The sequence below is a fragment of the Populus nigra genome, chromosome 2, assembly GCF_951802175.1.
Source record: "Populus nigra chromosome 2, ddPopNigr1.1, whole genome shotgun sequence".
NCBI classification, from domain to species: domain Eukaryota; kingdom Viridiplantae; phylum Streptophyta; class Magnoliopsida; order Malpighiales; family Salicaceae; genus Populus; species Populus nigra.
In genome coordinates, this window is record NC_084853.1 from 40,502,378 (window position 1) to 40,527,375 (window position 24,998).

General features: G+C 34.9%; 4 protein-coding genes and 1 pseudogene across 4 annotated transcripts; 1 reads left to right on the top strand and 4 right to left on the bottom strand.

Moving 5' to 3' along the window:
- The first annotated feature begins 880 nt into the window (after nt 1-880).
- LOC133681691 (protein EXORDIUM-like 2) lies at nt 881-2,245 on the top strand. The gene has a single exon (XM_062104796.1). It carries the CDS (start codon nt 943-945, stop codon nt 2,020-2,022), a length of 1,080 nt encoding a protein of 359 aa, XP_061960780.1. The 5' UTR covers nt 881-942; the 3' UTR covers nt 2,023-2,245.
- Nucleotides 2,246-2,593: 348 nt separating this feature from the next.
- LOC133681690 (fumarate hydratase 1, mitochondrial-like) lies at nt 2,594-7,302 on the bottom strand (annotated as a pseudogene).
- A 4,423-nt stretch (nt 7,303-11,725) lies between these two features.
- Nucleotides 11,726-13,173, bottom strand: LOC133682166 (uncharacterized). Its single transcript, XM_062105441.1, has 2 exons — nt 12,211-13,173; nt 11,726-12,076 (listed from the first exon to the last, which is right to left on the bottom strand). Exons 1-2 carry the CDS (start codon nt 12,427-12,429, stop codon nt 11,888-11,890), a joined length of 408 nt encoding a protein of 135 aa, XP_061961425.1. The 5' UTR covers nt 12,430-13,173; the 3' UTR covers nt 11,726-11,887.
- A 126-nt stretch (nt 13,174-13,299) lies between these two features.
- LOC133682165 (uncharacterized) lies at nt 13,300-14,611 on the bottom strand. The gene is made up of 5 exons (XM_062105440.1): nt 14,288-14,611; nt 14,103-14,190; nt 13,917-13,990; nt 13,750-13,806; nt 13,300-13,655 (listed from the first exon to the last, which is right to left on the bottom strand). Exons 1-5 carry the CDS (start codon nt 14,393-14,395, stop codon nt 13,521-13,523), a joined length of 462 nt encoding a protein of 153 aa, XP_061961424.1. The 5' UTR covers nt 14,396-14,611; the 3' UTR covers nt 13,300-13,520.
- Nucleotides 14,612-16,883: 2,272 nt separating this feature from the next.
- Nucleotides 16,884-22,792, bottom strand: LOC133682408 (kinesin-like protein KIN-14I). Its single transcript, XM_062105747.1, has 19 exons — nt 22,350-22,792; nt 22,083-22,249; nt 21,848-21,991; nt 21,508-21,747; nt 21,336-21,407; nt 21,031-21,099; nt 20,862-20,939; nt 20,573-20,704; nt 20,406-20,487; nt 20,167-20,262; nt 19,911-20,084; nt 19,720-19,826; nt 19,434-19,614; nt 19,097-19,256; nt 18,745-18,998; nt 18,484-18,647; nt 18,226-18,384; nt 17,414-17,901; nt 16,884-17,325 (listed from the first exon to the last, which is right to left on the bottom strand). Exons 1-19 carry the CDS (start codon nt 22,468-22,470, stop codon nt 17,193-17,195), a joined length of 3,021 nt encoding a protein of 1,006 aa, XP_061961731.1. The 5' UTR covers nt 22,471-22,792; the 3' UTR covers nt 16,884-17,192.
- Between the last annotated feature and the right edge of the window lie 2,206 nt (nt 22,793-24,998).

A 24,998-nucleotide genomic window follows, 5' to 3' on the forward strand; every position in this document is an offset into this window, starting at 1 on the left:
TTCAAATTAGTTGGCACACATTAATCAATCATGTAAACTATCAAGATGATGATGTTGAAATCTTTATAAATAATTTGTATTATTATGCATCTTTTGTTCTTGAGCAATTCTTGAACTAGTAAAAACATTTGTTATTCACGTATTTTTTATATTTATTGACATAAAATGCTACAATATTATTTTTTTAATTAAATAAATCATGATTAATCAATTATAATCGATCATAAATTAATTATATATGTGACTAGAATCGATAATAATATCTATAATGATCGGTCAACTAAGTTGTTATGTACATAATAAGTTTAAATATATATAGTTTGCTATGTGTTTTCATATTTTTATTAATTTTGCTAGCAAATTAGGCTTGGCATGTTGGTAAATGAACTAAAGTACTTATTGACACAGTTTGTTTATTGACTCCAACATACCATTTAACAGCTACAAACACATTGGTTTTTGTCCTCGAACTTACCACTAAGAAGCCAAAAACCTGAGTGATTAAACTTTGCCATTACTATTAGTATCATTATTCTCACTCTATCATACATTACTTTGAAAAGGAAACTTTGCCTATATTGAAACATGTATAAAGCCAAATCTTTGTAGGGTCGATCATGATGGGATACGAGAAGAATGGATTATTACAACAGGGAATTTAGCGACGTGTCACACGGACGGACAAGGGACCCTTGACACACAAGCCAATCCACAATTGCAAGTGACCTCTTCTGCTTGAATGGCCATGAGATCTTGACGAGCTAATTACTCTGCTTAAATTACACATTAATATAATGTCCATCACTCTGAAGAAAAACAAAGAAAATTAAAGAAAAACCTTCCAAGTTATACTGATTCTTTGACTTTTCACTACATTAAGGTCGGGTTAGGCAACCCCTTTTACCATAATGCATACAAATTAACCCTAAACTCATCAAACCTATGATTAGTGCTAGCAGCTCTCTGGTCTTTATAAAGGGCCATCATCAAACTCTTTTCAAGACACAAACTTGTTCATCCACAAAAACACAGAATCTTAAACCGAGAATGGCCAAAATGTTAGTCAGATCTCTCTTCTGCCCCTTCATCATTGTCAATACCCTGGCCCTAGCAGCATGGTCGTATGGGCTGAACCAAAGCCGAAACCAACCCTCTTCCTTAGCCACCACATCCACCACAGTCGCGTACCATGGAGGCCCTCTCTTGACCCGACCGAGTGGCATTAACATCTACCTTATATGGTACGGGGCTTTCTCTTTGAAGGACAGAACCACAATTACCGATTTCTTTGCTTCCTTCAGTCCCAAGGGCCTTGTTCCCCACCAAGAACCCAGTGTCTCAACATGGTGGAGAACTGTCACTTCTTACAAGGACAAGGCTCATACCCCAGTTTCCAGGATTGTTAGACTCGTTAAACAAGTTGGCGATCCATATTCTTTAGGAAAGAACCTCAAGCGTGCCCAAATAGGCAACCTAGTCAACAACAACATAGTAATTAGCAACAAATTACCAGTAGACTCAAATGCCATCTACTTGGTTTTGACTGCTAAAGATGTGAGCGTGGAGAAGTTCTGCATGGATTCCTGTGGTTTCCATGATAGCGTTTTGGTGACCCCTAAGGGAAGCGTGATAGTATATGCACATGTAGGGGACGCGGTGCAGTGTCCTGGTTTCTGTGCATGGCCTTATGCACTTCCAGCTTATGGTCCTCCAGGCCAGGCCCTGGTTGCACCTAATGGTGTTGGGGCCGACGGCATGGTTATCAATATTGCAACTATTCTTGCAGGAGCTGCCACCAACCCTTTCAAGACCGGGTACTTCCAAGGTGATATCTTGGCACCGCTGGAGGCTGTCTCAGCATGTCCTGGAATATTTGGTGCTGGAGCTTATCCAGGATATCCAGGAAATTTGATGGTGGATAAATTTTGCAAGGCAAGTTATAACGTTTATGGTGCGAATGGTGAGAAATTTCTCCTTCCTGCGGTTTGGGACTTAGTGGGCTTGACCTGCAAGGTTGTTTGAAATTGAATTTAATTTAATTGTGATTTTCAAGGCCATGTTATACAGAAACTGAAGAAAAAAAAGGTATTACAGAGTCGAAAAAAGTAGCCAGACTCTACTGTATTACAGAGACGCACAAGGTCAATATCAATATGAACGCCTTTTATTTTCTTTTCTAAGGGAACTAAATGCCCAAAAAAATGTCATTACTACAAGGAAATAAAAATAGCGATAATATATCACATTTGAGTAGCGTGGCTAAGATTGTTTTCCTAGAGATGTCACATCGACTAAAAGATGACTCAGCAATTCTTTCAGTCTTCTCATTGCAGCAATTTGCTGACATGGACCTATTTTGATTTCCATAGCTGCAGAACTTGCGATGTGTAATGATATGCAGATGTCAAAAACCTGGTACCCGCACATGCCATACCTTGCTTATAATAAAGCAAACAGGAGGGCTAAATATGCGAGACTACAGAGATGTAAAACATTCTATCGTGAAGCTGACAGAAGAGTGACATGCTACTCAAACATACATGTGCACGGATACACTAGAGCATTGTATTTCTAAACCATAAAAGCCACTAAATTACTCGCCGCAAAAATATTATTTCTTTCACCGCAGCATGTAAGTTTTTCTGGTATAACTAGTTCTATCGGCTACAAACGAGAGAGGATTCCCATTATTAACCTCATCAGTGGCTATGGCTGCTTTTCTGAAAAATGAAAGAAGCCCGCTGGTGGGAAACCTCTAAGAATATTGTTTAACAAAAGAGTGCCACTATTGACCACAATAGTTTGTACCAAGTGATTTAACATGTTGCAGAGTTAAAACATAAAACCTTGTTGTTTGATGCTCGAAGTCTTGGGAATCAATTCTCAGAAACTGGAAACTTTTAACTAGTTTGTCAATCGGATGGCCCGATCATTTTTTCAGGGACCACAAGGTTATCAAATTCTTCACTGGTGAGCACTCCAAGTTTCAGTGCAGCATCCTGCAGAGGTATTTATTGTAAGATATATATTTGATCACCAAAAAAGACAAATGGATTAAGCACCAATAGAATTGATTTCGTAAGAATCAGTTTCATGCATCTAACAAGGCAGAAATCATTACCCCTACAATACATGCACATCACAAGGCATGTACCCAAAATATATAGCGGAATAACTAAGATGGGTAGAAATCATCACCTTCAAAGTACTTCCCTCCTTGTGGGCTAGCTTGGCAACTGCTGCAGCATTGTCATACCCAATTTTCTGGAATAAAGGCGGAACCATGAGTTAATATTCCACACGTAAAATCATGAGAAAATAAAAAATGGACATGGTTTAGAAACTTACAGGGTTCAATGATGTGACAAGCATCAGCGACTGCAAGGCCACGCAAATTGCCAAAAGCAATGAAACATGATCAGAGAGCTTCAGAATATAAAAATGCAAAATAAGTTTAAATGTTCTGTAGTTGTTGAGAACTGACCTCGTGCAGTAATTTTGAAATTCTTTCCCTATTGGCTTGAATTCCCCTCACACAGTTCTTTTCAAAGGAAGCAGATGCATCCCCAAGCAATCTTAGTGACTGCCAGAAAAAGGTCAAACACACTTGTTGAGTAAAATGGACCACATATTTAGTTTTCTCAACTAAGAGTAAAACACAAAAGTTGAGTAAAACATCACCAATCAGTAATACAGCACAGCAGAATAATCAGCATCCTAATATCAGCTAAGAAAATGCTATTTGATTTCACATGCTATCAAGGGTCCATCACCATAAGATTTTATTGCATGCATTCAGATATGCCAGATGAGAACAAACTCATGCAGCATTATGCACCAGCAGCATTGAAAAATGAAATTCTAGAGAAATTTCTCGCAAAATCTGATTGCATTCAAAATCCTTGATTGATTATGATAAAACCTTGAGCAAGAAATATGTGTTTTTTTTCCCATGTTTACTAATTACCAGTGACTTCAAACAGAACCCATTACCTAACCTAGCTATCAAAGGTTCACAAAGTCAAAACTAACAAACTGAACTACTTTAAGGAGATGAAAGAACCATCATATCAAACTGATTTTGCCTGCTGAAGCAAAATGAGCTCATGGTGGAACATCGAACGTTAAAGCACTCTTAAGCAAAGCAATATTTGAAACTTCAATATCAAAATAACAAGGACATCACAGATCCATTAACATACATTTAGGAGGCCACTAGCGATCATTGGCTTGAATACATTTAGTTCAAATTGACCATTTGATCCACCAATTGTAATAGCAACGTGATTTCCCATAACCTGCAACATTAAGAAAAAATGCATTAACAGCTTGATTGGTTTAGAGCAAGCTTGCAGCATACCTATTAAAAATGTGAATATGTAATCTCTGTATCTACCTTCAAGGTCAGACAAGTTCTATAGTGGATCATATGATATTTAATGAGATGGAACTGAAAACACTAGAAATTTACCTGAGCAAAGACCATTGTGAGAGCCTCGCATTGAGTGGGATTAACCTTTCCCTGAAAAAGAAAAACTCAAACATGACAACATTGCATTGCAATAAAATCTTAAAATGTGCTGCTGTGAATCCCAAATTTTAAGTCACGAACAAACAAGATGGTGTGAGATTTACCGGCATTATACTACTTCCTAGCTCATTTTCAGGAAGAATGAGTTCACCAAGGCCACATCATGGACCGCTGCAAGAGGAAAACATTGTTAGCCACAAAAGTAAAGCACACAAGTGGGAGCAGGAAGAAGTGGATTATGCAATCTGCACAGACCTTCCTAATAAGTGTATGTCATTTGCAATTTTCATCAGAGAAGTAGCGACTGTATTGAGTGCTCCACTAGTTTCAACGAAGGTATCATGTGCAGCCTGGAAAAGAAAGGCACTGCTTTAGCATGCAGAAGTATTTTTTGTAGTGATAGATATAAATGTGCTACTTTTTGAAGTGACAGATATAATTGCACTGTTACAACTTTAATGAAATTGGAAGAAAAAGAAGAAGCTAAAGTTATGAGGAACTTAGAAACCAACCAAAGCTTCAAACTTGTTTTCTGCGGGGACAAATGGCAGGTTTGTTTCTTCAGCCACTGCTGAAGCTATCTTTACATCAAACCTAGATGGGAGGAAAAGAATGATGACTGTCAAAGAACAGACATGCCTTGAAACTAAATATTCCAGTGAATAAAAAAATGTAAAAAATAATTCATTGAAATGGTTCGTAAATATTCATGTATAAATTCCATGAGATTTCAAGAAAACTGGATCTCTCCAATTCACTATTTTCTTACAGATAATAAAAGATAAGACATAGAATTAATAGCATTATTTGAGCATGGGAAATGTTGCTATAAAAAGACGGTTTCTTTCCCCTTGGGGGTAAGATGGGAGAGGAACCTTCAAAACAAAGCTAGAAGGAAGCAAACAAACTGCGATTCATGTCTTTGGGGTGATAAGAATCACAAACATTGAAGAGGCCAAATTTCCTTTTAGAAAAACAGGGCCTTAGAAACTAAACTCTTCACCCTTGAGGCCTTACATACCCTTTCTTGGTGTTCAATCCAGTCCCCACAGCAGTTCCACCTTGTGCAAGCTGCTCAAATAAAATCTCCAGTATGTCATATCTGAAGATAAGAAAAGAAAAGGAGAAAAGAATAGTAGAACAAAGTTTATATAATACATGTGTTGCCAACCTGATACATGCGGGGTAGCGTGCACATATCAGGAAAACTTCCAAGGGATAAGTAGGTAAATTGAAAGACCTCCATCAGATTTTTTTTATGTTCTTCACCATTGACGACTACAGTTTAAAGAGTCAAAATACAAAATTACATCAGTTAAACACGTGGCAGACAGGACAATCATCAATATAAAGCATATGAGGTTTGTTTTTGTTTATCAAAAGCCAAATCAATCGGCACTATTACCATAGCCAAGTGGCACAATATTCACTAATGGTTTTTGATATCAAATTTATTGGAATGTCTCAAAGAACCAAGCCTCTTCAAATCCTACAATTTAACCTTGAGCCAAATGAGGAAGCTATAAATCACAGGATGAGAGTAAAGTCAAAACCCAATCAAACCTTTTTCCCAGAGGATATTACTTGGTCTATTGTTCATATCAAATAACAAAGGGGTCATAGCTTCCCCATCCCCCGTCTTTTTATAGGATGAATTCAGCAAACGGTTAAAGAAACAGAAAGAAAGATGTGAAGGTGCTGACCTCATTAGCATTCATGTTACTTTGAGTGCCACTGCCAGTCTGCCACACAACTAGTGGGAAATGATCATTTAGCTTTCCCTCAGCTACCTCCTGGGCGGCTTGCATTATTGCTTTCCCTATCGATTGATCAAGCCCATACTCCATATTCAGCTGCCATAAAATAAATCACCTATGTTATATTTAACCCAATGAAATCTTCATGATAACAAATCTGCACTGTATTGCACTAGGATTGACATGTCACAATCCTAAAAATAATCATAACAAAATCAACAAGATGTGCAGATGTTAATCTGAAATAACATTTAATTAACTTCAAGATTTAATTAAGTACTACTGTCAGTAACTAGAAATATCTCAAGACAAAATGAAAAATTCAAATAAGGAATAAAGATTTAGGTTTCTTAAAAGTATAAGCTGATTAATTAGTCTACATTAGCACTTGAAACAATAGAAAAATCGCAAAAGAAATCAACCAAAAATGGACCTTAGCTGCGCATGTCTTGAGGATGCCAAAGGCTCGAATGATTGGTTCGGCATTCGATCGCGCTCGCCGCCAATATCAAAATTCTGCAATGATCTTTGCGTTTGTGCACCCCATAGCCTGAATTATTATTATTATTATTATTATTATTATTATTATTATTATTATTATTATTATTATTGAAAACAACAGAGCAAGAAATAAATAAAATAAAAAAGGGAAATGAAGCGAAGTGAAGTGAAAAATTGAGTGAGAGATAGAATAACGAACTTATCAGCAGGGACAACAATGGGACCAAACGTGTCCCTCTCCTCTCTGAAGGCAGTTGAATAAGCCCTAAACCAGTTCCCATGACGCAAGGAAGCTGGAAATTGCGAGGTCGTGGATCCATTAGAGAGTCGCCGAGCCACCATATACATCTTCATTCTAATTTAGTCGATCAAGGGAAGAAGGAAGGAAGAAAAGATTTGGAGAATGCGAAGATCGAGGAGATAGCAGCAAGCTTTTTTATCTGGAGAGGTGAGAAGAGAAAAATGGAATAAAACTCGGTCAGGACGGGGATGCCATGCCACGCTATTCTTTAAGAAAAGATTTAGCACAGTGACTAAAAAATTAGTCATGAAAACTTATTTGTTTGATAGTCATACATGCAAAACCCGCGTTTTTCATTAAAAAAAAAAAAAACAATTAGGCATATTATTTTGTTTAAACTTTTTAATCACTGTGCTAGTTTTTTTTTAAATCCTAGTTCTAGTTTTTTTGAAATTATAATAAAAATTACTTTTTTAAAAAAATTGAAAATATATTAAAATAATTTTTTATATTTTTAAAAATTTAAAAATCTATACATTAAAATAATTTAAAAATACAAAAAAAATCTAAACAGCAAGGTAGAACCTTAATTTATAAAACACTAGATAAATGGCAGGCACTACGTCGCAAGTTTGGCAAAACTTTTTCCAATGCTAAAAAAATATTCAAGTAACAATAATTCGAGACAATTCAAGTTAAATTAACTAAAACACGGCTTGGAATATAAAACTGAAAAAACCCACAAAAAGAAAAACAAAAGAAAATTATAAAGCTCTTTATGGAATGCCTGATTGCATTTGCACATGATTCGTAATAAACAGTCTTTCCGCGCGCATAGTGAATTAGCAATCACTTCTCTGCTCAAGGCCTAATAATAAAATGTCAAAAATTAGAAAAAAAACTTCAAAAAATACAATGCCAAATAATAAAACCCGAGTCAACTTAGGATATCTTAATGAACCAACAACCCACAATATGAGATTGTGATTAAAAAAAATTCAAAAGGGTGACCTAATAAAAAACCAGAGCTCAATATAAAAAACATCATAAAAACCTTGAGCCAATTCGGGTTACCTTTATCAACCCACTCTTCAAATAACCAAACTGTAAGAAAAGTAAAAAAAAAATGACAAAGCTTGAGAGCAAATAATTTAATGCAAAATGATGAAATTAAAAAAAAATCATAAAATAATTGAGGGAAAAAAATTATGAGTCAATCTAGGCTAACTCGACTAACCCGCCACATGCGATATGAAATCGGGATAAAAAAAAATAGACCTCCTAAATAGGGGCCTAACAAAAAAGACCCAAGTTTAAATAGAAAACATTGTGAGTGAAAATGCACATTGACCTGGGTTAGCTTGACTAACTCGCTCTCGAAATAAAAAACAGAAAGAGAAGAGAAAAAATAACAAAGTTCAATGGCAAATAATTTAATGCAAAATAATAAAATTGAAAAAAAAATAATAAAGTCATAAAAAATGAGGAAACAAAATTAAATCAACTCAGATTAACTCGATTGATCCGCCACTCACGACATGAGATTGAAATAAAAAAAAATAGACTTTCAAAAGAAAAATCTAACAAAAAAGATCAAATTAAAAAAAAACATTGAGTAAAAAAATGCAAGCTAACCCGAGTTAACTTAATTAACCTGCACTCAAGATAACTCAACATAAATAAAAATAAAAAAAATCACATAGCTTAGGGGTCAATAATTTAATGTCAAAATATGAAATTGTTAAAAAAAATCAATCTCATAAAAAAATAAGGGAAACAAATCTAAGGCAACCATAGTTAACTTGAATAACCTATCACCCAGGTTTAATAACAAAATGTCAAGTAATGAATTTGAAAAAAAAAATTAATTTTCAATAAAGAACTGCCTTGTTGAAAGGCAATCATGAAGAAAATAACAAAGTAAAATATTCAAACCTAAAACAATTTAAAAACTAAACAATGCATTCCAAACATGATATAAAAAAATGAAAGAAAATAATAAATGGCTAAATTAGAAAATATAAAAAAAATAATAAAATGATTACAAAAAGTTATTGAAAGAATGAGGACCAAAACTGGATAAAAAACTAAATGAAATTAAATGTTGGGGGATAAAATTAAAAAAATATATAAATCAATAAAAGGACAAAAATATAGCAATCAAAACAATAAGGACTAAAAATGGATTTAAAAAACAAATGCAATAAAATTAAAAGGGACAAAATTGCAAAAAAAATAATAATCAAGAAAAGTATAAAGCATAGAAATAGAGTAATTAAAAGTAGAGGGACGAAATTAGATAAAAAAATCAAATTGAATAAAATATCTAAGGATAAAATTGAAAAAAATCCAAACTTCAACAAGCATCAAAAGCCAAATAAACATTAATTAAAAGAAGGACTAAAATTGATAAGATTACAAACCGAATGACACAAATATTCTTTTGGAAGTTTAGGCGTGTGTGTTTTAGGAAATGAGAGAGCAAAGAGAGAAGAAATAAAAAACTTTCACTACAACCCAGTTGTATCTCCTTTGTGAGCATGCACCACACCATAAAAAAAATAATTAGGCAACGCGTTGCTCCCCACACTACGGTAAAAGCAGTACTTTGGCCACCGCATGGTCCTTCACATGTCACTTGAATGGCGCAGAGGCCAAGACATGTTGACTTGTGCGGTGCACGCATCGATAATTCTTTTTTAATAATATTTAAAAACTTAAAATTGATAAGCCTCCCTTAAGAAAACCTAAATATAACAACAAAACCAGTCAAAAAATACCAAAACACCCTCACAAATAGCCTTTGTTTTTTTTTTTAATTGCAAGGTTAGTTATGTCATTTTACTTTTTTTTAAAAAAGAAAATAAAAAGGAGAAGCCCCTCTATGCATGTATCTTTTTTTTCTCTTCCAAGAACATAACTGTAACTCTACTGCTCAATTTTTGAAAAAGACAAAAAAACCCTTCACCTAATTTTTTTTGGCTTCTGAGGGAAAAATAAATATTATATTGTAAAAAAAACATGTCTAAACCATTTTATCCAATCAATTTTACAAAGACAAATGTATTACATGAAAAAAACATTTATGCCCCAAGGCTTAATCAATTTTTTTGGTAAGAGAAAAATCATACTTACTCTATTCTCATTTGGAATTGAATTAATTTAATATGAGTTCAATTTGAGAATTGAATTCATTTAATATGAGGTGAATTTGAGGGCAAAGTGGTTGCGGTTAGATATTAATAGCATATTTAGCTACATGATTGGTCTTGTTAAAATTTGAATTTTTTTATTTTAAATTATTATTTTTTAATATTTTTTGATTGATATATTGATGTTAAAAAATATTATATTGATATATTTCCAAGCAAAAAATATTTTGAAAAGTAATTATTATCAAAATAATACCAAACACTAACTAAGTTTTCATTTAGCATATGTGATATGGTTGAAATTATGTTTTATTTTAATTATAGATTTAAAAATATTTAGTTAAACAATACAATATGGTTTTGCATAAATATTATTGAAAATTCTCTTTTAAAATTTGATTATGAAAAAACTACAACTTATATTTTTTTTTCTTAACCACTGTTTTCTAAGAATAAACATATAATAATATACCAATTTTCAACTCTTTCTCGAATCCAAAATTGAGTTACTCTCTTAAGATATGATATGTTGTTTTGATGCTATTTAAAATGTTTGGAAGTATAATAATAATTATTTTTTAAAATATTTTTTATTTTAAAAATATATTAAAATAATATGTTTTTATTTTTATATGACAGGTTTTTATGTACACGACAATGGTTGCCTCGAGAGACTCCACATCATTCTTTACACCGAAGTAGCAAAGCAACCGAGGTAAGATCCGAGGCACCAAATACAGGAACTGTTACCTTAGTTACCACTTTAATTGGAGTTAATGTTTGAGATCCACGAGGAAAACTGAATAGTAGAACAGCACAACACACGAAAAAAGAAAAAACCAAGCGGGCTAACAAGGGCTTCAATCAAAATATAGAATAAACAAATAAATACATTGAAAAATAGAGATAAGAAATTGTTCAAGGAAGAACAAACTATACCTGAAATTCAAAATCTGAAATTGTTCAAGGAAGAACAAACTATACCTGAAATTCAAAATCTGAAGGACTACCACGGTAATTGCAGTTAGGACATGGGCCAGAGGGGTTCTGCACTAGCATTCCTACAATACCTGCTAATTAATAAGTATTCTGTAGCAAATTAAACAGGCAAAAAGATTTAAGTAATAAAATGCAACAAATAATGGGTACAAGAAATCAATGGTTAAACTAAAAAACTACTTAGATATAATCTTTAAAATCTTATACAAAACCCTACCAACTTCTCAAAATGTAATGTAACTGACAACAGATAAGTATGGCGTCCGGTGTAGCAAGATAAATAACATCCACATGCAAACTGCCAAGCATTTCTAGATGTACTGCAATTTTCATTTGATCATTTCCAACACAAATGATAACTCTGGCATAAAGCGCAGTGTTGACAGATATGTAGAATAAATTGCAGCTATGGAAATGCCAATTCTCTACAAACACGAGTCTCAATGATTAGCAATGTCCGATGAGGATCAGTACTTTCCACACTTGTGTTTGTAGCCCCTTAACGTCTAAATCTTACACGTTTCCTAGAAAAAATTGTTCAGTTGTTCAGTAAACATGGAGCCAGAATGTCCATAAAATCATCCCATGAGAGGGACCCGTGCCACACTAAATGAAATGCTTATGATGGTTGAAGCAATCACACATATAGACTTCAAAGTTCAAATTGTATCTAAGTTTTCTAGACTGTTAAGTACAACAGTCGATTTCACAATATATTTTCGGGGGCTTTGGCTATGCGCTGTTGGAAAGATGCCCAGAACTTTCTGTGACTATTGCCCTGTCCATAACACAGGACCTGAAGCAAAAAAACCTGAAGCAAAAACTGTATAGGTTCTTCACATATATCACAAACACAGGACCTTCCAGATGGTAAATTAACAGGATCCAGCCACGCCTACAACATAGACATTAATAACATCAGTTTACATACTAAATACTAGGTGTTTTCTTACAAGAATAATAATAATTGGCAGAAAAAAAATTCAAAAACAAAAGGAAAGGAGTTTTAAAGAGTTGAAATATAAGTACCGGCGCGCCACCAGCCTTGCTAGGAAATACTTGACGCAAAAGAGACCGACGATCCTTTGGCTTTTCCAAAAAACCTAGTGTTACGGGTTCTTCTTCTTCACTATCGTCTTCTTCTTCTTCAACAACTTCTTCAACCTCATCGTCGTCATCAAGTGATCGAATTTGGATTCCCTTGAGCTTTTCTGTAGAATCTCCCTTCACGCTCGTTGCCTTAGGCATTGTTTCCTTATCAGTTCTTGCGTATCTCAAATGTACAGTTTTCAGGCAAACTACTCTGCCTCTTCTTTCGTGCTCAGTGTGAGAGAAGGGGTTAGGGTTTTAGGAGTCAAAAATTAAGCTGGTGCAAATAAATTACCCAATGTAATTCTCTGATTGTTTTAATTCATACTTGAATTTTGTTTCTTCTCAATAAAGTTCCAAATTTGAATCTCGGCTATGGCCACAAATGCCTGGAGAGTATGTTAGCAGTAGCACTCTATTTTTTTCAAAAAAAAAAAAAAAAAACTCTAGTCTCCATACATTTTCTGAACATAAACTCAGAGAGAATGTTAGCTGAATCGATCAGTGACTTGAATGAAAACATGGAATCATCTCAAATGCTACTGGACTTGTAAAAATGGGACACGTGCTCTTTGAAAGGTTCATGTTTCAGTTTAATTATCTTTCTCATGTATGAAAGCATTTCCTTTTGCATTCCGCCATTGTAAACAATGGCATTGTTAGAAAGGAAGTCCCAATCTTGAAATTCAAGCAAGGTAGGCAAATAGCAAGCTCATGTTTCTGATCATAAATGTGAATAATATTTTATGCTAAGATAGTGCTGTGATAGTTGGTTTTCTAACTCATTTTTTATTTAAAAATATATTAGAATAATATTTTTTAAAATTTATTTATAATATTGCGCATCAAAACAATATTAAAATATTATAAAAAAATTATAAAAAAACCAAGTTTGCCTTGGTAGGAGTGAAATGATCAACAATTAACTGTTGTTTACAGTTCTCTCTGGTTTCTTGCTTCGACCTTGTTTTGTTTTGCATTGAGATATCACAGTTGTTTTTTCAAAAATAAAAATTATTTAAAAATATATTAAAATAATAATAATTTTTTATTTCTAAAATTTTTTATGGTACATTCGTTGATGGTGCAGAAATTTGAGACTGGAGAACTGGAAGGAAGATCATGAACATCCAAAAGCGGGCAACCTGAAAACTAAGGTGGAAAAATGAACTATAGTACTGGATAGTTGCCAAAAAGCAAATAAACTTGCTACTCGTAATACTCCATGAATCAAATGAAGCAGGGGAGAATCATGAACCAGCCAATCGTGTCCTTTTTCTAGCACGTTGAAAATTGTCCCAGTTGAGCCCAGATTTCACCCTTTCATCCTCTGTCATCATCCCCATTAACAGAGCTTGAAGATCCTCCAGAGTGCTACCCTCCTCCTAGCAAGACAGCACCAACAAAATTTCACCATAAATGTATAACTCATTCAGCAAAGACATTGATGATCTGTCATAAAAAAAAATGTGAGATTACCTTTGATCTCACGTTTTCCATCATCAATACCATTTCTTGCATGAAATCACAGAACCCCTGTTTCCAAATCCCAATAGTCAATTCAACATCCATATTGTAATACATGAAATATTTTTCTAAAACGAAGTGAATATTTGAAGAAAAACATGATTTAAAAAAAGGCTCACTTTATCATCGTCGTCTCCAAGAAAACCCAACATTCCAGCATCGTAAATTCTCTTCTTTCCTTTATCAGATAGCACTGAAAACACATGAATCCATTATCAGCTACATATCCACCAACATTTATACGTCTTTAAGAAAAAAATTACTAAATCGCACGGTTTCTTTTTTATTTTGGGTAATGCCAGGACCTGAATAAGCCTCTTGAATTTGCTGAAACTGCCTTTTGGCTTGTCCAGCAGCTACTTGGTCTTTCAGCCACCGGTCTGGATGCCATTTCTTCCACACACAAAAATCCCATAGAAATCAAAACATGCACTGTGTAAAGAACCGCAATAAGTCAGCGAACAAAAACATCACAGACATAAATACGCACCAAAGCGAGTTTTCTATAAGCATCACGTATCTCTGAATCAGAAGCTTGTTTACATAATCCAAGTACTGAATAATAACAAGGCCCTACTTCAGACATTTTCACAGGCATAAGCAGCAGTAGTAATGGTTTTCTCGGCTTTAATTTAGTGACTTTTGGATTTATTTTTGGCCTCTGGAGCTATAAAGATAGCGATAGAAAGGGAGATTGACTGAGAGCTACCTCAGAGATGGTTAGAGTGCTTGACATTAAAGAGCACGCGACATGGGTAGTTTCTTCCATGGAGTTTTTCATTTTTTATAAGGGAAGAGAACCGAGAGATCATAGAAGGTTCGGGAAACTTCTTCTTTAATGAAGTTTACTTGATATTTGGAATGCGGTCCCACCAATTTGCTGGTTTTGGACAGGAGATGATGGCCACAAATTTATCATCAATTCATGGTGGAATTGTGTGTGGTGGTCCGAGGCAGAGGATGGGTCTGTGGCTTACGTTCACTTGGAGGTGGAAAGGTCTCATTTCAAGCATAGGCAGGCCACCTCCGCTACAGTTCTGCCTTTAATTATGTTACTTGAGTATTTGAGAAAATTAAAAGGAAAATAATTTAAATTATAAGTTTTATATTCTCTTCTCCTTTTTACTTTTTACTTTTTATTTTTTATTTTTTATTTTTTTAGTTTTTTTTAGTTTAACGTGGGTGTTCGGACCAGCTTGCGCTCACCTCAACTAATCTCACGGGCCCTGAAATTAATGACCATATAAGTCTCCAGTGGCCATCATATGAGTAACCACAAGGCTCAAACCTGAGACCACAGAGAGAGTAAATTTTTTGGTCCTGAATTCTTACCACTGGATTACTATCTAAATAATTTTCCTTTTATTTTATCACTGAAAGTGATTTAAGTTTAAACAATCAACGTGGATTATTATATCACTGAATATTTTTATTATATTTTTCGATAAATACCTTTTAGCAAATATATAAATTTGATTGTTTATTGAATAAAATTGCTTCGGTATATAATTTTTTTTTATTTAAAAAAACTAAACAGTTTTGTATAAAAGTGAAGGATATTGGGTAAAAATCAAGGCGGTCCTTCTACTTTTGAGATTTAGCCGAATCAAACTCTTTACAAATAATTTGATCAGTATTAACCGGTTGGTAATGGGTTGCCTGAATTGGATGTGAAGAGGTACACAAGATATCTATAGGCACCTTTTGAGAACGCGGCTGCACTCGCGTTCCTAAAAAATTTAAAATTTGTTTTTTTATTAAAATTTAATATAATTTGTACGTTTTGGATCGTTTTGATGTGCTGATGTCAAAAATAATTTTTAAAAAATGAAAAAATATCGTTGACATGTATTTTAACATGAAAAATTATTTGAAAAGCACTAGCAACCACACTGAGAAACACGCTCGAATAGACAGGGTAAAGCCTGAGAATATCCTACTTGTGTCAACTAAAAGGGGCGGCACTGACACTGAATTTGCGGCAAAGATAGGGGATTTTGGTTAGGCGAAGAAAGCAGAGAAGAACGAGAAAAGGAAGTCCGATCCTTATTTCAGAGGGACAGATTTGTATATGACCCCGGAGTCAGTGGTTGATCATGTCCAGGAGGCTCCCTCTGACACCTGGGCTCTTGGATGCATAGTTTTCGAGATGCTTACAGGGAAGCCAGTTTGGGATTTGAAGCCTGAAACCACTATTGAAGAACTCCTGAGAAAGACTGGCGACGAATTGCCTAAAATCCCTCGAAGGATGGGAAAGATTTCTTGAAGGGATGTCTAGTGAGGAAACCTGTGTTCGGATGACTGCTGAGATGTTACTGTATCATCCTCTTGTGGTAGGATTAAGCAGCTGCACATTGGTGGACTTCTCGGATGCAGGAATGGACTCAACAGTCACATCATTCGGAACAGACAATGAATTCAGGGCTTCCTCCTGTTCAGAAGGGTTCTTTCTCTTCTTGCGGATGATGCAGAAGAGAGTTTCAGTGCTGCAGGTTCTACTGTTATCACCAGAGATATTCTTGTATTGGAACCAATATCACAGGTTTCTTCGTGGCAGCGCCCACTAATCAACACCATCCCTGCTGGCTCACAGGAGTGACATAAATCCAATTTTTCTTGTCAAATAGGAGTAGCCAGAAGTTAATGGTGAGAAAATCTTTCATTTTTCCCCGGAGTTGCAGAAATTATAGGCTTTACATGTTGTCAATACCTGTTCAGATTGTAGTTCTCTTAATCATTATTTCTAGTAAGCAATGAAAAATACAATTGATTATTGTTCTCTGATGGCACCATCTTCATCTCCCCTGTGTTTTTTTTTCTTTAATTTGATGTTGCTCTTAGAAGGTTTAAAGCAGATGGTTTAACACAACCATTCCAGTTCTGTCTTTTCACCATCTTGTTTTCTTTTATGAACCATCCTTCATCCATTTGTTTTACCGGTAGTGTGCTCGTACAATACAAGAGGATTAGGGGAGAGCAATTTGTCAAGTGTCTTAAGCTATGGAGTCAACTTCAAAGGTCTAGTTTGACTCCATACATGCAATCAAAATCACAACTAAAATCCAGTTGAACTAAAACCCTTGATCTTAGAATTAAAATTTTAGTCATTGAAATCAATTTCGAGTTTACAATGTTTCACATAAAGACAAGTGGTAATATGGAATCTGAAAAAAAAATATTCTCTCTCGTCAAATCCAAGCAAGTCAGGACACATCTGGTGAGCTCGCCGAAGGATGACAACAAGCAACTGGAATTATTGCTGCATTAACTATATTATAAACAATACAATGGCTAAAAAAAGGGAACAGTGTAAAACTTTCCTTCTTCGCTCAGAAGGGAAAAAAAAAATCAAAGTATATAAATAATCTGCAATCCCCCCAGCAGGGGTAACTTTCCTACTTCCTATTTGCAATCTTGCGTTTCCCGTCAACTGGAGCAGCATGCCTTCTGTTCCGTTGCAAGGGAACTCCACCTCCATTTGCTAACTTTCGTGATGGTGAAGGGCCTAGCGAGGGATTCAAGTTCTTGCTGCAAAAGCTGAAACTTGTAAGAGAAACCTGCTAAATGAATTAAATGAATGAATTTGAGACGCAATTATAGATCACATCTACAGTACCTTAACTCTGGATTCTTTGCTGCTTTTGAAATTGCTTTGCTAGTTTTTGACTCAATCCCATTTGTCATACTGGTAAACTTGGACTGATTGAATTGCCATAGAAAATCAGGTTCTGATGAATCACTGGTGGCAGCATCAATATCATCCATGTCGTCATTATTAGCAAGATTGAGCTGGCTGTTACCCACTAACATATTAAAGGATTGTTCTGGGTAAATTTTTGAAGAGTCTGAAAGATACTTGTGGTAAAAGGCATCCGGCAAATTGCCATTTTCGGCTTCCCAACATCCTAGAGATTTTTCAACCATGTTTACTGCATCCTGTTTGTTTACCATGACTTTATCTATCCACTCACCCGAGGCCATTTCCTTCTCATCCTCAGCATAATTTAGACTAGGGCTAATGACTGGAGGCCACGGAGGTGAATTTGCTAATATCTCATCAAGATCAAAGCTTTGTCTCTTCTGCCTCAGAGTAGATTTGTGAACCTGAAGAAGCAGCAGCACATCACAATTTATAGGAACGGGTATAAAGATAAGGAAGAAGAAAGGAATCGACCCTTTAGAAATGTAAAGGAAACCTGACTATCAATGGTCAACAATCTTCTACACATTTTAACGCCTAATCCTATTCATAAATGCATAAATTCTAGATACTCAAATATTTGATACTGTCATAGATTTTATGCCAAATAAAACAAAGTGAAACATGTAGCTGTTGTCCATGGTTTCAGCACTTACCACCAACTACAATTTTGATCGGCTTTATTTAAGAACTATGTCAACCAACAATGATCGGAAAGTGAGGCTCACCTCTATGTTGCCCACATCACCCATTGGTTGCCGGAAGAGATTGCTATCATTTGCATTTCTGAGCCGATGGTTAGAATTGGATGGTGATGATTCACTTCCTTTTCTTCTGTGTTCCGTTTCTCTCTCTTTTTTTGCTAATGCTCCCTTTTGATTAGCAATCTGTGGGGATGAAAAGTTTTAATATAGATCATTAAATTGTGCTGAATGGTTAAGATAAATGTTAAGGAAAAATCAGAAAGGGGACAGAGAATGCAATACTTGTTCTTTGAGTTCTTTAACATCTGTACTGCCCTTGTTCACCTGAGCTGCACCAAGTTCCACAGTGGCTACCCTCTCAGCAAACTTCAATGTACTAATTGTTTCTCCTAAAGCATCAGGCTCAGGGCTTATGTGAACAAACATCAGTGTCTTGGCTTGCCCTCCTGAAAGAAGAATTTCATTCCAAAGCCATAATCATTTCCATGGAGAGAAAGAAACAGAAAAACACTAGATTGAAAAATGTGTTTACTTCGACCGTACCAAGTGAGTCTTGGAGCAGTTGTGTAAGTTTGCTATTTCTATAAGGTACATGTTGATTCTTCTGGGCAAGGGAAGCGATGACATCACCCAAAGCTGATAGGGATTTGTTAATGTGTTGTGCTTCTTTTAGTCTGTCTCCGGTCACTTCAGATTTGTTTACTCTTTCGCTCCCTGCCAAATCAACCAGATGCATACAGCCACGGAGAATAGTTCCGGATGCTAAGTCTCTTCCTTGAACATGGACAGTCAGGCAACTACAATTCACAAAAATATAAAAATATAAGTCACCCACACCAGAAGTCACTGCTAAGAGTCATTGCAAACAGAAATATATAAAAGAACAAGTAGTCACCTATGCGAGCGACTACTACGATCATTAAGGGCTGTTGCACCTACTGCACGATTCCTGTGTCCAAGGTTCATTAGATCAATAACATCATGTGTTGATGATACAGGAATGATGTTTGCATCCGGTACATTCAGACCTGTTTGAGAACTGTTACGAATTTCTAATGTGTCAATAAATTAAGGATTACACAATCTACTCTTAACTGTATAGAATACCAATGTCTGAATGACTTCTCATGTCTTTAATTTTTTATTTAGGTAGTTTTGGTAATAGCGGTAGCTGCTCATGCAATCCAGTTCATAACTAGTGCTTAACCAGGAAACAACACTTCGTAAAGGATATCTTTTGTTACTTCCATCAGTAACAAGGAGATCCCTGACTTGCTCATTGTAAATCTCTATCATTTGTACAGCAACGTTGTAGCAGAAGATGTCCTTCCTTTGCTCTGCTAGAAGAAACAAATCACCCAATGCCCTATAATTTACACCTTTGTTTTTCTCACTGAGATCTTTGGGCCCTGTCTGCAAACATGAATTATGAAGTTAGGAAATTTTGCATATTTTACAAATAAACATCAACGAAAACAAATTTTCTACATCCAAGACATGCCCGGTTTCTCTTTTTACCATGGTGTATGTTTTTCCTGATCCTGTTTGACCATATGCAAATATGCAAACATTGTAGCCATCAAGAACAGACCGGATTAATGGCTGCATATCAGAGAAGACCTCCGCTGCAATGCAGTGTAAGTAAAAGTGTAAAAAGGAGTGTTGATTTGCATTAATCAGAATAAATTCTAAATTAAGAGCTAACCGACCTTGGGTAGCACATGGTTCAAAGACTTTATTGAAGCTAAAGGACTTGCATCCTTTCCCATGTTTTGACGCGGTGCTAATAGTAATATTCCCATCTTCTATGTTATGCACGGTGCTCAAATCGTTTGATTGTCCAGACAAAAATGGTCTCACTCGACAATAAACCCGAATACTCCCTGGTCAAAACAAATATTAGGGCTTAGATACATTGTAAAGAAAAACATGATTCCTAATCTCTTGTGGGAAAGTGTAACTGACCCTTTAGGTCCTGCACTTGATTGTATAGCTTTCGATTTTCCTCGAGAACCTTATGGTAGCCAGAAGCAGCATGAGCTAGACCATGGATGTGCATCCCTACGTTGAAAGACAAGTACTCCAAACTTAGATAGAAAGAATGCTTAATCAACGTTGCCCCCTACAACGGTCATGCTCATCCACCAAAAAGGAACATTCCTAAATAACCAAAAGTAAAATCAAATTTCTTCCTGAGTACCTACCAAGACTGTTAAACTCCTCATGAAATTTCATTTGCATAAACTGCATACCAGCTTTTGTTGTACTAAGCGTGTTTTTTAATTCCTGCAGCAAGGAATAATTAGGAGGAGCACTCTAGTTTATTAATCCGAAAAAGAAAATGGTGGATAAGAATTACGACCAGTCGTACCTGAATATCTCTTTGTTGTTTATCAAAGATTATTTGCTGTTTCTGGGTTTTATTTTTTAATTCCTCCTCTGCAATTTGGTTTTTATGAAAGCATTCCTCTTTCTTTATCAATCTGACATTTTTGTCTTCAGTCTACATGATTTCAACAACAGACATGAACCCCTTAGAATTTATCCTACAATTAAAAGCATCATAGGCTTCACACTGGTAGTACTTTCTCATTGTCTTGATAACATTCTCGAACTTAGGAGGCCTTTCGCTATTCAGTAGATGAAAATTAAGAGATTACCCGTATATTATCACAAGTAGATTTCAGCAAAAACTTGTTTCCCTGAGAGATGGCTATTTCTTTAGGAGCTTCCTTTACCTATAACATACAATAGAGTTGCATAAACAAATAGTTAGACAAATAATTATCTTCTGCAAACTCATTAGTTTTGAATGATCAGCTGGCATACCATATCATATTGGCTTGCAATGCGATTCTCAAATTCCTCCACAACCTTACTGAGCACTGATTCCACCAACTATTGCAAGCAGAGAACATGTAAAATCAACGTTAGAGGTACTTGCAAATTCTAAGGGTTGGTAGTATCTGAGGTCAGCAAATTTGGGTTTTAAGTTTTTGAAATTGAGGAAATGCGATCAACAATCAACACATCAGCAAGTATTCTATACCGAGGCAGATTGGCAGCCTCAAGACGCGGGTGTGTTCCTCAAAATGTTAATATAATGCAGTAGCAATGAGCGCATAGATTCTTACCATTGGAACTTCTTCTGGCTTCTTATCCAACAAAACAGCACGAACAAGCATGCTCAAGGAACCAGACCCAGACTAGAAATGAGGGGGGAAATGAAAAAAAAAAATAAGACAAAAATCTGAAGCTGATTGAGCAAGCAAGTGCTTGAATTTAAAATCAGTTAAGCTTACCAACCATTTTATTAGAGTACTCAAGATCACTGGACAGAGAGTTGAAAGATTTTCCATTTATTGACAAGTTCCTGGATAATGAGTTCATGAATGGTTCCGAATTTTTTCTTACAAAAGACTTGGCTGACACTGTCGGTTTTACATTTCCACCAAATTTCCAAATCCCATTTCCACCAGTTTGTTTCCACTCACTGTATGATTTAAGTGCCAAAACAGTATTCACAACCCTTGCCGATTTTCCTCCCTAGGAAATACAATAAAATGAATCAGAGTTAGACAAATCAAGCTCTCCATATCTAATTCCAAGCAAAGCATCACTTGCATATAGTAAAAGCAATACATACTTGTTCCAGATCAGATGCCTCAAAATTAGGAATCCCCATCTCCTGTACAGCTACAAGGAAATTTCTTACATTTTCAAAGTACTGAAATGCAGATAATGCTGCTCCATCGGGTATAGGAGCAGCATCGCATGGACTCTCCACGACCTAAAATAATTAAAATTAATTAATCACTAATGTCCAACAATTATTACTTGTAAGAATAAAAAAAAACAGACAGAAGGAAAATTGGCATTACCTTAGGCACACCCCCAGGTTGTATCTTATTGAGAGCATTGCAAAGAATGATTCCGCTTCTCAATCCAAGCCTAAACTCTTCTTCAGATGGCTCTGCTGGCAAATCTTTAGCTGCAACCACTCCTACCATCTTTCTCAACCACCCCGCAGCTTCATACCTTCTTGATGCTAACAGCAAGAAATCTCAACAAAATTAACACTTCTCATAGACAATTCCGAGAAAATGAATTGTTCTATTGCAATGGAAAGAAAAAGGAAAAAAAACTACCGGCTTCTTCAGCTTTCCTGGACTCCAAATCGAGATCTCCGAGTCTATTACCATGTTGCTGCAGTACATCCTCCACTACGGACGCCACCGAAAAAGACAATGTTCCTCCTTCACCAGCCATTCTGTCGCAAATTAATGTTACGTATGCTGCTATATATTTCCCTCCTTCTTACTATTAAACCGGTCTCTATTTTAGTCTGTTGGAGCTGAAACAAATTTTAAAAAAAACAGAGATAGATCGGAGAAGAGAGATATAGAAAAGGACGGGAGGATGAGGAGGACGTTCGATGTATATTTTTTAAGAGGTTAGTTTGATGCTAAAACCTCTAGAGAGAGAGATATCACATTCTCCATTAGCTTTTTTTTTCTGCTTTTCAGTTTTTATTTTTCTTTTTTCTTCCTTCTTCTACAAACAAAGAGAGCTACCCTCCTCTCTCTCTTTTTATGACTTTGCTTTATAGATGGATGGTATCAGTAGTGGACTCTCTCTCTCTCTCTCTCTCTCTCTCTCTCTCTCTCTCCCTCCCCTGCCCACTTCACTCCTCATAAGCTGCTTCTCCCGTACCTGTCTCCGAACCTCTTGGCTTCTAAACACGATCACTGCCATCGTGCTTCAGGTGATTTTAGCAGCGCGTGCATGATCAAGGTTGTTAACTTTCTGATAAAAGGATTGGAGTGTGTTTTTCACGCTCTTTTTAGCTTGGGTTATAGACCCAGTCAATTCGAGTGGCGTGAGAACTAGCTCTCCTTTGAATAATAGGCTAGAGAGTTATTTTGTGACTCCATATTTTTAGATCTTGCATGGCAACGTAGCTGCGAGTTTATTAAAAATTTAAATTTCTTTATTTAAGATTAAATTATTATTATTATTTTAATTTAGAAAATTAAAAAAATACTTTTATATTTTTTTAAGTAAAAATTACTTAAAAAATAACTACTACTACAACTATTTAGCACCTGAAGAAAATTTAACTATAACCTTTTGTAATTAGGTCTATTTAAAAGTGTAGTTACGGTTGTTTTTTAAATTGTTTTCTATGTTGAAATATATCAAAATGATGTTTTTTTATTTTTAAAAAATTATTTTTGAGATCAGCGTATAAAAAGCAATTTAAAATACATAAAAAATTAATTTTTAATAAAAAAAATTAAATTTTTTAAAAATACGGTGCAAACGTTCTCCATAAGATAAAGTCTTATCTTCTTATTTGTTTTATTATATTTAAACAAATAATTACTAGGTTGTTTTATATTTTATTATATATAATATAAAAGTTTAGAATTACAATTATATTATCGATTGAATCTTTCCAATTACAAGTGTAATTAAATTGCAAGATTTTTAAGATAAATGAAATATCGACTGAATAATGGAAAAGAATAAAATAGAGATCCTTCCTCCCTTCCTTCCACTGGATCGGAGTTCAAAATTTAAAAAGGAAAAAACCGTTCAAAAATTCAAAACCTCATTGCTATGAAAGTAGGTGGGCGGTGTGTCGGTCCATCTCAATGACTCTCTCACACATAATTGTGCCACGCTCATAAGTTTGTCCTAAGCTTACTGAAATCCCAAATGCAATATATTCCCATGCGACTAGCAGAAGCTCCGTCCACCGAGTCATGCTCCTGAATTTAGGGAAATGGGGCTAGTCGGGAACTCTTTAGATTGGAAAAGAGGTGAGTCTTGACAAATAAATCCAAGGTCACTCTCAGCTTGAACTCAGCTTCCATTTTCTAATTCAGCACCGAGAAAAAAGAGAGAGGCTAGCTAGTCCAGTATACTTGGACCCTAACTATTCCTACATTTGTGAATCTGGCGCCTTTTTATGATTTTTTTGTGACTGAAGCTTGAATAAAAATAGAGAGCTCCTCCTCCGACCACAGATTTTTCTTTGGAATCAAAGTAAAAGTAAACAGATAACTAATTAAAAGAAATTTATCTGCTCGTCTAGGTTAGTCGGTGGCTTTTATTTTTTAATATTTTTTATTTAAAAATATATTAAAATACATTTTTTGGATTTTTTTATTAATACATCAAAAAAATTATTGTAAAACACTAAAAGATATTAATTTAATATTTTTTCAAGCTAAAAATATTTTAAAAAAATATAAAAAACAAAACAAGCTCTCCCGGGAAAAAAAAAAGAAAAAAGAGCTCCAGCATAATCTTTAAGAAAGTAAAAGGTTGAAAAGCAACCATATATATTCCATGCGTCTAATGCAGCCAAATGTTACATGAAAATGACACTCAATTTTTTTTAAAAAAAAAAACATTCAAAAGTAACATTTGGCTACTTTTGAATTTTTTTAATAAAAAAAAATTAATCTACAAATATGTTAAAAAAAATTAAAACACTATGGGAAAAAAAATTAACATCAATACATAAAAATTATTGTAAAACATTAAAAAATATTTTTTTAAATTAAAAATATTTTTATAAAACACTAAAACAAACCAGCTTTAAAAAAATAAAAATAAAAATAAAAATAAAAATAAAAATCATTCACCACAATCACAATCTTTAAGCAAGTACAAAGTTGAAAAGCAACCATATATATATATATATTCCATGCGTGTAATACAGCCAAATGGAAAACGGCCCCCAATTGTTAGGCGGCGGGTAATTTTCAGATAGCGGAATGGTGGTT